The sequence below is a fragment of the Stegostoma tigrinum genome, chromosome 37 (genome assembly GCF_030684315.1).
Source record: "Stegostoma tigrinum isolate sSteTig4 chromosome 37, sSteTig4.hap1, whole genome shotgun sequence".
In the NCBI taxonomy this organism is placed as follows: Eukaryota; Metazoa; Chordata; class Chondrichthyes; order Orectolobiformes; family Stegostomatidae; genus Stegostoma; species Stegostoma tigrinum.
The window spans coordinates 1,529,070-1,543,595 of NC_081390.1; the positions used below are offsets into that span (position 1 = coordinate 1,529,070).

Here is a 14,526-nt window from a genome sequence, read left to right on the forward strand (position 1 = left end):
GGTAGTGAACCTCTGCAGTTCATATAGTACACCTAAAATGCTGTTGTAGAGGGAGTTCTAAAAATTTGACCCAGCAACATTATGAAGCATAGGAGTATACTTCCCCATTAAAATTTGAGTGTGTTGGGGGGAAACACGGATGATAGTTCCCTGTACCTGCTACGTGTGGCCTTTTAGGCAGTACAGTTCGTCAGGTTAAAATTTGCTGTGGAAGCAACATAGGCAATTTGTCTCATGCATTTTATAGATGGTAATCAGTGCACCAATAGCGGAAGGAACGAGTGTGATAGATGTGGTTATGTTCAAGTAGTCTGCATTGTTCCACAAGGTGTCTGAGTGCCGCTTTTAGAGTAACAAACATCCATCTGAATGGAGAATATTCCACCAGACTCAACCTGTAGCTGGTAGAGAAGCTGAGAGGTCTGGAGACATGCAATCAGAGTCAGGGTCAGGGTCATGCAGCATGAAAACAGGCTCTTCGGTCCAACCAACCCTTGCTAAACACAGAACATAGAAAAGTACAGCACGGTATAGGCCCTTCGGCCCACAACATTGTGCCGTGGAATAATCCTAATCCAAAAATAAAATAACCTAACATACATTCCCCTCAATTCACTGCTGTCCATGTGCATGTCCAGCAGTCGCTTAAATGTCACTAATGACTCCGCTTCCACGACTACCACTGGCAAACTATTCCATGCGCTCACAACTCTCTGGGTGAAGAAACACCCTCTGATGTCTCCTCTATACCTTCCTCCAAACACCTTAAAACTATGACCCCTCATGGCAGTCAATCCTGCCCTGGGGAAAAAGTCTGGCTATCGACTCTATCCATGCCTCTCATTACCTTGTACGCCTCGATCAGGTCACCTCTCTTCCTCCTCCTCCCCAGAGAGAAAAGACGGAGCTCACTCAACCTCTCCTCGAAAGACAAGCCCTCCAGTCCAGGCAGCATCCTGGTAAACCTCCTTTGCACCCGCTCCAAAGCCTTCACATCCTTCCTATAATAGGGCGACCAGAACTGGACACAATATTCCAAGTGTGGTCTCACCAGGGTTTTGTAGAGCTGCAGTAAAACCTCAGGGCTCTTAAACTCGATCCCCCTGTTAATGAAAGCCAAAACACCATATGCTTTCTTAACAACCTTATCCACTTGGGTGAAAACTTTGAGAGAGCTATGCACTTGAACACCAAGATCCTGCTGTTCCTCCACACTGCCAAGAATCCTGCCTTTAATCCTATATTCAGCATTTAAGTTCGACCTTCCAAAATGCATCACTTCGCATTTATCCAGGTTGAACTCCATCTGCCATTTCTCAGCCCAGCTCTGCGTTCTGTCAAAGTCTTGCTGAAGCCTGCAATAGCCCTCGATACTATCAACAGCACCTCCAACCGTTGTGTCATCAGCAAACATACTAACCCACCCCTCAACCTCCTCATCCAAGTCATTTGTAAAAACTACAAAGAGCAGAGGCCCAAGAACAGAGCCCTGCGGGACACCACTCAGCACTGACCTCCAGGCAGAATACTTACCATCTACAACCACTCTCTGCCTCCTGTCAGCCAACCAATTCTGAATCCAGACAGCCAAATCACCCTGTATCCCATACCTCCTGACTTTATGAATGAGCCTGCCATGGGGAACCTTATCAAATGCCTTGCTGAAGTCCATGTACACCACATCCACTGCTTGACCCTCGTCAACCTGTCTCGTGATCTCCTCAAAAGAACTCAGTAAGATTTGTGAGGCATGGCCTGCCCCTCAAAGCCATGCTGACTCCCTTTAATCATGCTGTGCTTTTCCAAAGAGTCATAAATCCTATCCCTCAGAATTCTTTCCAAAACCTTGCTGACCACAGACGTAAGACTGACTGGTTTGTAATTTCCAGGGATTTCCCTATTCCCTTTCTTGAAAAGAGGAACAACATGTGCCTCCCTCCAATCTTCCAGTACGACTCCCATGGAGAGTGAGGAAGCAAAGACCTTCACCAGCGGCTTAGCAACCTCCTTTCTCGCTTCCCGGAGCAACCCATAATCCCAACATAATCCCAAACTAAATTAGTCCCACCTGCTAACTCCTGGCCCATTTCCCTCAACCTTTCCTATTCATGTACTTATCCAAATTTCTCTTAAACATTTTAATTGCATCCACACCCACCACTTCTGCAGGAAGGTCATTCCATATGTGATCCACCCTTTGCGTAAAAGATGCGCATCTTGTCTTTTCAAAATCTTTCTCCTCTCACTTAAAAATATGCTTGTACTCTTGAAACCCCTCCCCACCCAATGGAAAAGATAACTATTAACTTTGTCTACATGCCTCATTATTGAATAAACTTCTATCAAGTCACCTCTCAACCTACTCCACTCCAGTGAAAAAAGTTCCAGCCTATCCAGCCTTTCTTTATAATTCACACTTTCTATACCCGGCAACACCCTGGTAAATCTCGTCTGAACCCTCTCTAGCTTAATAATATCCTTCCTATAACTGGGCGACCACGACTGGCCACAGTGTTCCAGAAGATGCTGTACCAATGCTCTGTACAACCGCAACATGACTTCCGAACTCCTATATTCAAAGGCAAGCGTGTCAAACACCTTTTTAAACACTCCTGCCTAAATGCAATGTAAACTTCAAAGAATTATGTGCCTGTAGCCATAGGCCCCACTGTTCTACAACACTACCCAAAGCTGTACCTTTAACTGTATAATCCCTACTCTTGTTTGTTGTACCAATATGCAATGCCTTGCATTTATTCAAATTGTACTCCATCTGCCATTTTTCAGCCCATTCGCCATTTCAACAAGATCTTTTTCCTAGGAGCGGAGCATCAGATTTTGGAACACTGACTGGTTTGGATTCACCTCAACTTTGTTCAGAGGATGTAGCTCAGCAGTTTTCCGCAGATGAGACAACATCTTTGCAACTACTGTTTCGTGATCGCACTCACCAGTACTGTGATAGACAAGATGCATCTACGATAGGTAAAGTGATAAGGACAAAACCAAGTGGGGTTTTCCCTCATGCCCTCTCACCAATGTGTGACAGGCTTAGTTTGGTAGATATGCCATTCAGGACGTGGTCAGCCTGTTCACAAAGTGCTATAACCTACCCTTGATCATCTGCATTGTAGCATCCAAACATTCTCTGTCCTTGCTACACTCAGTGCCACTCTAGTCAGTGTTCACATGGAAGAGTGCTCATTTATCAACTAAGGAAGAAGAGGTAGGTGGCAAGATTTCCTTGCTAACGCTAGATATGGTATGTGTGATCTGACGTGTGTGTGACCTTCAATCAATGTTGGGAACACCAGAGAACATTGTTTAGGAGTGCGTTAATAGAACACAGAACAATACAGCGCAGAACAGGCCCTTCGGCCCTCGATGCTGCGCCGACCTGTGACCTAATCTAAGTCCACGGCCCCACACTATCCCATTATCATCCATATGCTTATCCAAGGACTGTTTAAATGCCCCTAATGTGGCTGAGTTAACTACATTGGCCAGCAGGGCGTACAATAATCATCTTAAGTCAGGCAGTAGTGAGGGGTAGGTGCAGTGAAGTAGAAAGTTATTGAAATTAACCCAGAGAAGGAAAGTATGCAATTCTGGTCTCCCTGCTACAGGAAAAATGAGGACAGCATAGTGGCACTGCTGCCTCACAGTGGAAAGGATCCAGGTTCGATTCTACCCTTGGGCAACTGTCTGTGTGGAGGCTGCATATTCTCCCTGCTTCTGTGTGGGTTTCCTCCAGGTGCTCTGGTTTCTTCCCAGAGTCCAAACATATGCAGATTAGGTGGATTGGCCATGTTAAATTGCCCAAGTATTCAGGGATGGGTAGGTCAGCCATGAGAAATGCAAGTTTATGGGGACTGGGTAGGAGGGTGCACCTGGATGGGATGCTCTTTGGAGGGCCAGCGTAACTCAATGGGCCAAATGGCCTGCTTCCAAACTGTAGGAATTCTATGATTCTTCCGAAAAGCCTTAAAAGGATGTAGCTAGGATTGGAGGGTTTGAGCTATAGAGAAAGGTTGAATAGACTGGGATATTTTTCTTTGGGGTGTTGGAAAATGAGAAGTGCCCTTATAGAGGTTTCTGAAATCATGAAGGGCACTGATAGGGTGGATAGCCAAGATCTTTTTCCCGGGACATGAGAATCCAAAAATAGACAGCATAGGTTTAAGGTGAGAGTGGAAAGCTTTAAAAGGGCTCTAAGGAGGAACTTTCTCATGCAGCAGATGTTGCATGTATGGAGCAAATTGCCAGAGGAGGTGAAGGCTGGTATAATTACAACATATAAAAGGCACCGAGACGGGTACATGAATACGACAAGTTTAGAGGGATATCAGCCAAATGCTGGCAAGTGGGACTGCATTGAGGAGATCTGGTCGCTGCAGAGAAGTTGGACCGAAGAATCTGTTTCTATACTGTATAACTTTAAGACTTTATTTACTCTTGGCTACATCAGAGAGCTGACACTGTCGGCTCTCATGCTTCAGTTTCCAATGAATATAACAAGGTGAATGGAAGAGTCTGGCGCACTGGCAGGAAAGGTACAGTTTTGAGACCACCACTATCAGATTGCTCTTCAACTATCCTCTTGTACAACAATTCTACAGACTTTAATGAGGGGAATTACGCACAGCTGGCTGGGCTGGGCATATCAGTCAATATAAGATGGTCATTACAGTTTTATTCATATCAGGCCTTTTCAAGTTTTTTGACATAACTGGAAGGGCTTATTAGGTTATTTCAGAGGATAATTAAAAGTCAAGCACATTGCTATGCGCCTGTATTTGCAGATAGATCACACCAGGTAAGAATGCAAATCTGCTAACCTAAGGCAAATTAGTGAACCAGATAGGTTATACGACAATGTGGAAATTTCACAGCCACCCTTACATACCAGCTTTTTAATTCCAGAATTTTGAATAGAGGAAGTGTGACCAGGTGATAATCTCACTGTTTCAGAATTTTAGAACCATATGCAAACATTTGGGTTCAACCAAAGATGTTCAGGTTAGGTAGGGATTGGCCATGTTAAATTGGCCACAGTGTGCAGGCTAGGTGGGTTAGCCATGGGAAATGCAGGATTACAGGGAAAGGGTGGGGAATGGGGAGTGTCTGGATGGAATGCTCTTCAGAAGGTTGGTGTGGACTCAACAGGCCAAATCGCCTGCTTCCAAACTGTAGGGATTCTATAATTCTATGAACTGGTCAAGAATTAGCTTAAAATTCTAAACAAAAAACTGCAGGTGGAAACCACATTCAGTAATAGTGTCCATAGAACCAGTACTGATTGCCATAGAGACCCATCTGGTTCACCAATATACTTTAGTGAAGGAAATCTGTCATGCTAACCCAGGCTTTTAGACCCACAGCCATGTGAAATACTCTTAAATGCCCTCTGATATGGCACAGTTAACCACTCAGCTCAAAGGCAATTCAGGATGGACAATAAATACTTGTCTTGCCAGCAATACCCATACCCATGAAAGAACAAAAGTGGGAACTGAATTTAAATTCATTAGCTATCATATTAACATTTAACTAACTTTTCTAATTATTAATCAAGACCCCTGGGTTCCTAGTGAAAGTATGAGTCCACTATACCAATGTACACACCTAACTGAGGCTGAAATTCTTTTGACATAATCTGTTTTAGCTTTAGCTTGGTCTTTATTTTTCGCTATTGGTTCATGGGGTCTTCTAGGTGATCATGTCTTTGAAAGGCTTTTAATTAATCTTACTATCTATGCAACATAGTACCACACGACTCCTACAAAAGCCTCCGTCAAACATGTACCTCCTATACCATCTCTCCAGTTATAAACAACATCACAACCAAACTGTTGAACTAGTGATTTATTTTAGAGCAATGAACAAGTGCTTTGGCAGAACAAAACATACACTAATTTCTAAGTACGAAAATAAAAGTTCACTTGAAAAGTTGCTAAGTCCATGACAAAGTCGGAAGTCACATAGAACATAACAGCACAGTACGGGCCCTTCCGCCCTCAATGTTGCGCCGACTTGTGAAACCAATCTGAAGCCCATCTAACCTACACTATTCCATCATCATCCATATGTTTATCCAATGACCATTTAAATGCCCTTAAACTTGGCGAGTCTACTACTGTTGCAGGCCGGGCATTCCACATCCTTACTACTCTCCGAGTAAAGAACCTACCTCTGACATCTGTCCTATACCTATCATCCCTCAATTTAAAGCTATGTCCCTCATACTAGCCATCACCATCCAAGGAAAAAGGCTCTCACTGTCTACCCTACCTAATCCTCCGATCATCTTGTATGTCTCTATCAAGTCACCTCTTAACCTTCTTCTCTCTAACTAAAACAGCCTCAAGTCCCTCAGCCTTTCCTCATAAGACCATCCACCATACCAGGCAACATCCTGGTAATCTCCTCTGCACCCTTCCCAAAACTTTCACATCCATCCTATAATGCAGCGACCAGAGCTGTACGCAACACTCCAAGTGCAGCCGCACCAAAGTTTTGTACAGCTGCAAAATGACCTCATAGCTCCGAAACTCAATCCCTCTACCAATAAAACCTAACACACTGTACTCCTTCTTAACAACCCTATCAACCTGGGTGGCAACTTTCAGGGATCTATGCACATGGACACAGATCGCTCTGCTCATCCACACTACCAAGAATCTTACCATTAGCCCAGTACTCTGTACTCCTGTTACTCCTTCCAAAGTGAATCACCTCACACTTTTCTGCATTAAACTCCATTTGCCACCCCTCAGCACAGCTCTGCAGCTTATCCATGTCCCTTTGTAACCGGCAACATCCTTCCGCACTATCCACAACTCCATCGACTTTAGTGTCATCCGCAAATTTACTAACATATCCTTCTACACCTTCATCCAGGTCATTTATGAAAATGACAAACAGCAGCAGCTCCAAAACAGATCCTTGCAGTACACCACTAGTAACTGAACTCCAGGATGAACATTTCCCAAAAATCACCACCCTCTGTCTTCTTACAGATAGCCAATTTCTGATCTAAACCGCTAAATCACCCTCAATCCCATGCCTCCGTATTTTCTGCAATAGCCTACCATGGGGAACCTTATCAAACATTTTACTGAAATACATATACACCACATCAACCACCTTACCCTCATCCACCTATGTGGTCACCTTCCCAAAGAACTAAAGGCTCTGACAACAGGTTATAGTCCAACAGGTTTATTTGAAATCATAAGCTTTTGGAAGCTGGACCCTTCACCTGACAAAGGGGCTACACTCCAAAAGCTTGTGATTTCAAAAAGACCTGTTGGATTACAACCTGGCGTTGTGTGACTTTTGACTTTGTCTACCCCAGCCCAACGCCAGCATTTTCACATCATGAATCCATGACCGAAAAATTGTGTCTTGGAAAATCAAGTAGAGATAACAGTGTGGAGCTGAAGGAAAACAGCAGGCCAGACAGCATCAGAGCAGCTGGAAAGCTGACGTTGCGCGTCGACCCCTTCATCAGAAATAGGGGAGAAGAAGGGGAGCTCTGAAATAAATAAAGAGGAGGGGTAGGGCTGAGGAGGGTAGGTGGGATAGCGACAGGCGACTGCAGGTAGTGGGGATGAATAGTTGGGAGAGAGGATGGACAGGTTGTGTCAGGTCAAGGTGGCAGAGTTGGTCAAGAGATGGAGCCGGTATTAGGGAGATTTTGAAACTGGTAAAATCCATATTTAGGCCATTGGGCTCTAGGCTCCTTAAGTCAAATATTAGGTGCTGCTCCTCCAGTTTGCAGGAGTTGTCATTGTGACACTGGAGAGGCCTAGGATGAACATCAGGGTGGCACGGAGGCTCAGTGGTTAGCACTGCAGCCTCACACTGCCAGGGACCCGGGTTCGATACCAGCCTCGGGTGACTGTCTGTGTTTGCACATTCTCCCCGTGTCTGTGTGGGTTTCCTCCGGGTGCTCCGGTTTCCTCCCACAGTCCAAAGATGTGTAGACTAGGTGGATTGGCCATGCTAAATTGACCGTAGTATTCAGGGGTGTGTGGGTTATTTCAAAGGGTGGTGTGACTTGTTGAGCCAAAAGGGCCTGTTTCCACACTGTAGGGAATCTAATCTAATCAAAGCAAACATGTCACCCAGGGAATGGGAGGGGGAGTTAAAATGGTTCACAACTGGAAGGTGTTGTCCTTTGTTGTGAATGGAGCACGGATGTGCCACAGAACAGTCTCCGAGCCTCTGCTTGGCCTCACTGATGTAGAGGAGACAACATTGGGAGCAGCGAATGCAGTTGACCGAGTTAATGGAGGTGCAGGTGAGCCCCTGTCTAACGTGAAAGGTTTCTTTTGTGCCTTGAATGGAGGAGAGGTGGGTGGGGGGAGAGGTGTAGGGACAGGTGTAGCACTTTTGTGCAGTTGCAGGGAAAGATGCAAGGGGAGTGGTGGGGTTAGTGGGGAGTGGGGAGTGTGGAGTGGTTGAGGGAGTCATCAGATAGGGCAGAGTAAAAGTTATAACTGAGGTTGTGGATCTTGTGCAGAATGAAAAACGGAAAAGCTCCTTTGCAGGTCTGGGAGAGGAAGTCTCTAAGCTAGGGTAGGGTTGATTGTAGTGTCAGAAGATGCTGGCGCATTGCTGAGTGTGTGTGCTTGAGGGTGTTGTGTATGTAGAGGTTGTCGTGGTCAGGGCCATATCAGGATGGCCTGAATATATATTGGAGTCCATTGAGAATGATCCAGTTCTGTAGGCAGGCACTCAAAGGCAGTGTGACTGTAGTACCTGGTTTGCTTCTGTATGTGGTCAAGCAGTTTCAGGGCCGAAGAGATTACCAGAGGGTTGCAGCAGGAGAGAGACCCACTGAGGTCTTCCTGGAGGGAGGAGGACAACTTCTTCAAGGTGGGCATCCTTGAAAAAGGCTTCACAGTGGGAGTTATAACTCAGATAATAAGAACTGCAGATTCTGAAGTCAGAGATAACCGTGTGGAGCTGGAGAAATACAGCAGGCCAGGCAGCATCAGCAGAGCAGGAAGGTTGAAGTTTCCGGTTGGGACCTGTACAGTCCATTGGGGAAGATCAGGTTCTGTGTAACCTCTACATACACAATATCCAGAGCCTCCAAAAACGGTTTTCTCCACAGATCCTCAAGCACACACTCTCAGCAATGCACCAAGCATCTTCTGGCACTGCAATCAACCCTAGCCCAGATGAGGGCGTCCCAGACCTGCAAAGGACCTCTTATGTTTTTCATTCTGTGCGGGATCCCCAACTTTCAACCAACGCTTTTACTCTGCCCTATCTGACAACTCCCTTATCTGCTCCACACTCACTTCACCACCACCCCTGGCACCTTTCCCTGCAACCACACAAAGTGCTACACCTGCCCCCACGTCTCTCCAACCTCCTCTCCTCAACTCACCACCTCCATTCAAGGCACAAAACAAAACTTTCACATTAGACAGGGGCTCACCTGCACATCCGTCAACTTGGTCTACTGCATCCACCCACTACTCCCAATGTGGCGTCCTCTACATTGGAGAGACCAAGTAGAGGCTTGGAGACCATTTTGTTGAGACCCTGTGCTCTGTTCACAACAAACAACATCTTCTAGTCGCAAACCATTTTAACCCCCAACCCACACAGACTCCCTGAGTGACATGTCCATCCTGGGCTTCCTCCAGACTCCACCCACAACATCTCATTCTGCCTCGGAAGCCTACAACCCAATGGCCTAAATGTGGGTTTTACCAGTTTCAAAATCTCCCCATCCCTGGCCTGTACACCATGATCAACCTTCCCTCTCTTTGACCTTACGCAACCAGTCCATTTTCTCTCCCACCTCACTGACCAATCCCCATCGCTCCCTACCTGCACTCACCTCCCTTCTCCAGCCCCACCCCTCCCTACTTGCACACACCTACCTTCCCAGCCCCACCCCTCCTCTCTCTATTTATTTTGGAGCTCCCTTCCTCTCCCCCATTTCCAAAGAAGGGTCCCGACCTGAAACGTCAACTTTCCTGTTCCTTTGATGTATCCTGGTCCGCTGTGGTCCTCCAGCTCCACACTTATCTCCGACTCCAGCATCTGCAGTTCTTACTATCTCTTGGAAAATAAAGTGTTACGGTTCCCAGTTATCAGTAAGGTGCAGATCACTCATGAGGACAAACCTTGTAGCATGAAACCACACAGGCAGAAGCTGTACAGATTTGTTTTAAAAAAGCGTGTTTACTAGGTGCTGTCTAAAGGAACTGTTACCAGAATAGCACAAGGCAGAAGATGGCTCATGGTTCTCACAAGTATCAAGCTATTCCCATATCCCAAGAGATCAAAGTGATCATTAGTATGAAAGATTATTGCCAAAATGACCATCATTGAAGATCCTTACCATGTCATCCATTTCTTCTTCCTTACTATACCTAGCATAATCCTTTCTTAAAGTGCGCATTAAAATCATGGAGACCAATCCAACCAGGAAAATAACCATCATGAAAGAGTTGAAGATAGAAAACCAATGAATCTGTTAGCACAAAAAAAGTGGCATGTTAAGAAATTGCAGTGATAATTTCACTTTACAAAATTGACAGAATCTAAATATCTGTTTAGTGATTCAATGTCCTCTTCAAATAACTAAGGGAAACTCCACAGAACGGCTAATGTTGCAAAGCTGAATTTCACTACTCAATACCACTATTCAATAAGATTACTATCTAGTTTTTACAGAACAACTTGTGGCATTGGCTTGGAGCTGCCAGGCCAAGCAATTGACCAGAGGTCCTAAATTAAATTTTTAGCCTGTGTGAAGTTCAATTCAGCAAAGTACAATTGTCTGTGGGACCTCTGTGTTAGGGAGAGACAGGAAAAGAAATTTCAAAGGCTTCTACTGGAAACTGTGCTCCTGGGGCAGGCTCAGCAATGACAACCATCATGATTAAAAATCATGCCAATACCCAAAAACTGGACACAGAAGAGATGAGGACAACCAACCTTCAGAGTCAATCTGGCTAGAAGTCAACAGCTTCAGGAGAAGGAAAGTGGAAACATTAACGAAAAAACATTAGATGACTAACAAAACAGTTACACAGCATTTTGCTGATTTACAGTTAGCACTAGAAATTTATGCGCTAACTTAACTATTGAATAATTTTACTTAATGTGAACCATATGATTCACGGTGAACTGTGGCTACTGGGCAAATTTTTACCAAGTATCACGGGAAATAAAAGATACTTGATTATGTAATAAGAACATTTATTGTTCAGCATGAACTTTAATTAACTGAGAACTAATGCATCAATTTTATTTTGCAATACACAATGTTTCAGTCTAGCTCTGTTATAACAAGAAACAAAAAAGGAGGCCCACAATATGCTTATAATGCTTTTAATGTATGATATCAACACTTCAAATATATTTTACTATTCAACCAAAAAGTACTGGTTTAGTGATTTAAGCTTTAGCTGCCAGATATAATATCTCTTCAACTAACTGTGAGAAACTCCACAGAAGAGCTAATGTTCAAAGCTGTGAATAGCATTAGAATATGCCTACACTATAATGCTCCAGTAAGATGAATTCTGCCAATCAAACTATTATCCACCGAATCCTACATTGCACAATTGTGTCAACTGTGGTTCAGTTGGTAGCACTCTCATCTCAAAGAGTTGTGATTTCAAGTCTTATGCCTGAGATCTGTGCGAAAATATCAAAACTGACACTCCATTGCATCATTCGAGATCCTGTCTCTAAAGTGAGACACTAAGACAAAGCATTGTCTACTTCCTCAGCTGAACATAAAAAAATCCCATGGCATAACTTTGTAGAAGGGTAGATGAGTTCTCTACCATGTCCTGCCAATTTTTATCCCGTGTCCTGAATTGGCAATTGTTGACCTTCACATCATTGTTTGTGGAAACTTGCTTTGTAAAAATTAGCTGCTGCAATTCCAACACTTCAAAAGAAAATTCACTGTCTGTAAAGTATTTTGGGATGTTCTGAGGATGTGAACAGTGCTTTGCAAATATACGTCTTTCACACAGTAAATTACCTTCAGACATTGTCTCTGGCTCATTACAAACAATGCTGTGATAGATAGACTATTATTAAAACTTATATGAACCAAGATCACGTGCAGAATATCAACAACTCTTGACAATCTAGTCACTCCATTAGTTAAAAAAACTTGATACAACATAACAATGGCTATACAAATAATCAGATTCAAATTCTAATCCACAGCAAGTTACAATATAGTTATTTTAAAGATGCAACATACTCTGTGCTGGAAGAAGGATGGGTCAAGGTACTTGTCAAATCGATCCTCAAACTTCACATCAGATTTCTTCCATTTCATCTAAGAGGCAGAAAAGACAAATTTAAGCAAAACAAAACAGAGATAATTTAGTTTCAGACAATACACTGTGGAACATAAAGTTCAAATGGCTGAAATATTATCAACTTTGTTTCAGCATGACTGTATAATTTGATTTATCTGGTCATGAGGACTTACAGTTTCAGTTAATCCACATTGTATGTACATATAAATCTTAAACGGAATAGACTTTTCTAACATTTAAAATGTTGCTACATTGTCAGAAAGTCAGATCATTTAATTTCATGACATTTTGTTCCCCTGGAGTGACATGCTTGCTTGGTTAATTGGCAGAATTGGACTGAATGTGGTTGGGATTTCTGGCCAAAAAAACGATTCAAACAGTAAGGGTAATTTGGGGCAAAGTATGCACCTTCTTAATCTTTACAGCCATTCAATCTTTCGAAGTATCAGAGTAACATAACCATCTAGCAATGGGTAAATCAGCGCAGTGAGATTGCAGGGAGTTTCAGTGAGCAACACATCACTGTCACCACCAAACATAGACCGACTGCTTCACTGCTCTGCCATTTAACCGTACTGTGCACAATACACTCTGGATGGTGCATTTCAATGTCTATCACTAACAGTGGCTCACAGCAGCACTACTGATCGAGCTGTTCTAGCACTAAAGGACATAGCTGCTCGACTGGGCTTATAGTAGGTGATAAGAGAAAAATATATTTGACCTCATTCTCAACAATTTGCTTTCTCCAGTTGCATCTGTTCATATAGTATCAGTAAATATGACCGCCACACAGACGTGGAGACAAGGTGTCATCTTCACATTGAAGATGCCCTCCGTCATGTTTTATGGCACTATGACTTCAAACAGTTCTAGAAACACAAGGCTGGGTATCCATGAGGCAGAGTGGGCCATCAGTAGCAGTGTTGTAGTCCAAAACAATTTCCAGCCTCATGGCACAGCATAGCACTCACAACAACATTACCATCACCATCAAGTCACGGGGTCAACCATGCTTCAAAGAAGAGTACAGCAGCAGCCGCCTGCATACTGGGCATTAGCTTGGTGAAGCTACAGAACAAGACCACATGCATGCAATTCCAAAACCGTTGATCAGGTCCGAGTTTTGCTGCCCTGCCACTTGCACAGACAATTAAACAACTCACTGGAAGAGGTAGTTCCACAAATGATGGGGGGAACTCATCACATTAGGGCAGAAGAGAAGGCTGAAGCATTTAAAACTATCTCCAGCAAGAAGTGCTGAGTAGATGATCCATCTTGGTCCAATTTGGTAGTCTCTGACATCATAGTATTTGGAATTGGCTGAAGACTACCTAGAATATGAAGTAGTGATGGAGGCACCTGGGTACTACAAAGGCAACATTCAGGCCAAGAGTCTTAAAGACTTTGGCTCCTGAATTTACCATGCCCCTAGCCAACTTGAACAAGCTGAGCTACAACTCTGGCATCTACTGTGGAGAATTGCCCAGATGCGTCAGGACAAGAAGTTGGATAAATCTAAACAAACAAAGAACCGCAGATACTAGGAATTTGAAACAGAAACAAAAACAGGTCCAGCAGCGTCTGTGGAGAGAATGACACCTAATATTCAGGCCAAGAGTCTGAAGAGGAGTCACTGGACCCTTAACTCTGCTTTAATGTTAATTCTGCTTTCTCTTCAAAGATGCTACCAGACCTGGTGAGCTTCCCCAGCTATTTCTGTTTTCATTTCAGGTTAAATCTAACTTGGCCAATTACTGCCCCAGCAATCTACTCTTGATCAGTAAAGAGATGGAGGGCATCATCAACACTGCTATCAAGCAGCACTTGCTCAGCAATAGCCTGCTCACTGATGCCTAGTTTAGGCTCCGCAAGACTACTAGCTCCTGACCTCATTATTGACTTGGTTCAAACTTGCAGACAAAAGCTTAATTCCAGAGCTGAGAGTGAGTGACTGTCATTGACATCAAGGCTGCATTTGACTGCGTCTAACTACAAGGAACCTGTGGAAAACTGGCGTCAATGGCAATCGCGGGAGAAGTCTTCAATGGCTCGAGTCATTGGAGGTCGGTCATCTCTGCTCTTGGCCATCCCTACTGGATTTCCTGGAGGGAATATCCTAGGCCCAGTCATTTTCAACTGCTTCAATGACCTCTCATCAACACTATGTCAGAAGTGGGACAATTGCTGAATCCTGCGCAGTGTTTAG

At 44.0% G+C, this 14,526-nt stretch overlaps 1 protein-coding gene across 1 annotated transcript in view; it reads right to left on the reverse strand.

The window, feature by feature from the left end:
* Window positions 1-14,526, reverse strand: part of tm9sf3 (transmembrane 9 superfamily member 3) — a 114,895-nt gene that overhangs the window by 55,303 nt on the left and 45,066 nt on the right. The window contains exons 5-6 of the mRNA XM_048563575.1: window positions 12,257-12,334; window positions 10,370-10,501 (exon numbers count right to left, since the gene is read on the reverse strand). Coding sequence (XP_048419532.1) covers window positions 10,370-10,501; window positions 12,257-12,334 — 210 coding nt within the window. The remainder of the gene's footprint in view (window positions 1-10,369; window positions 10,502-12,256; window positions 12,335-14,526) is intronic.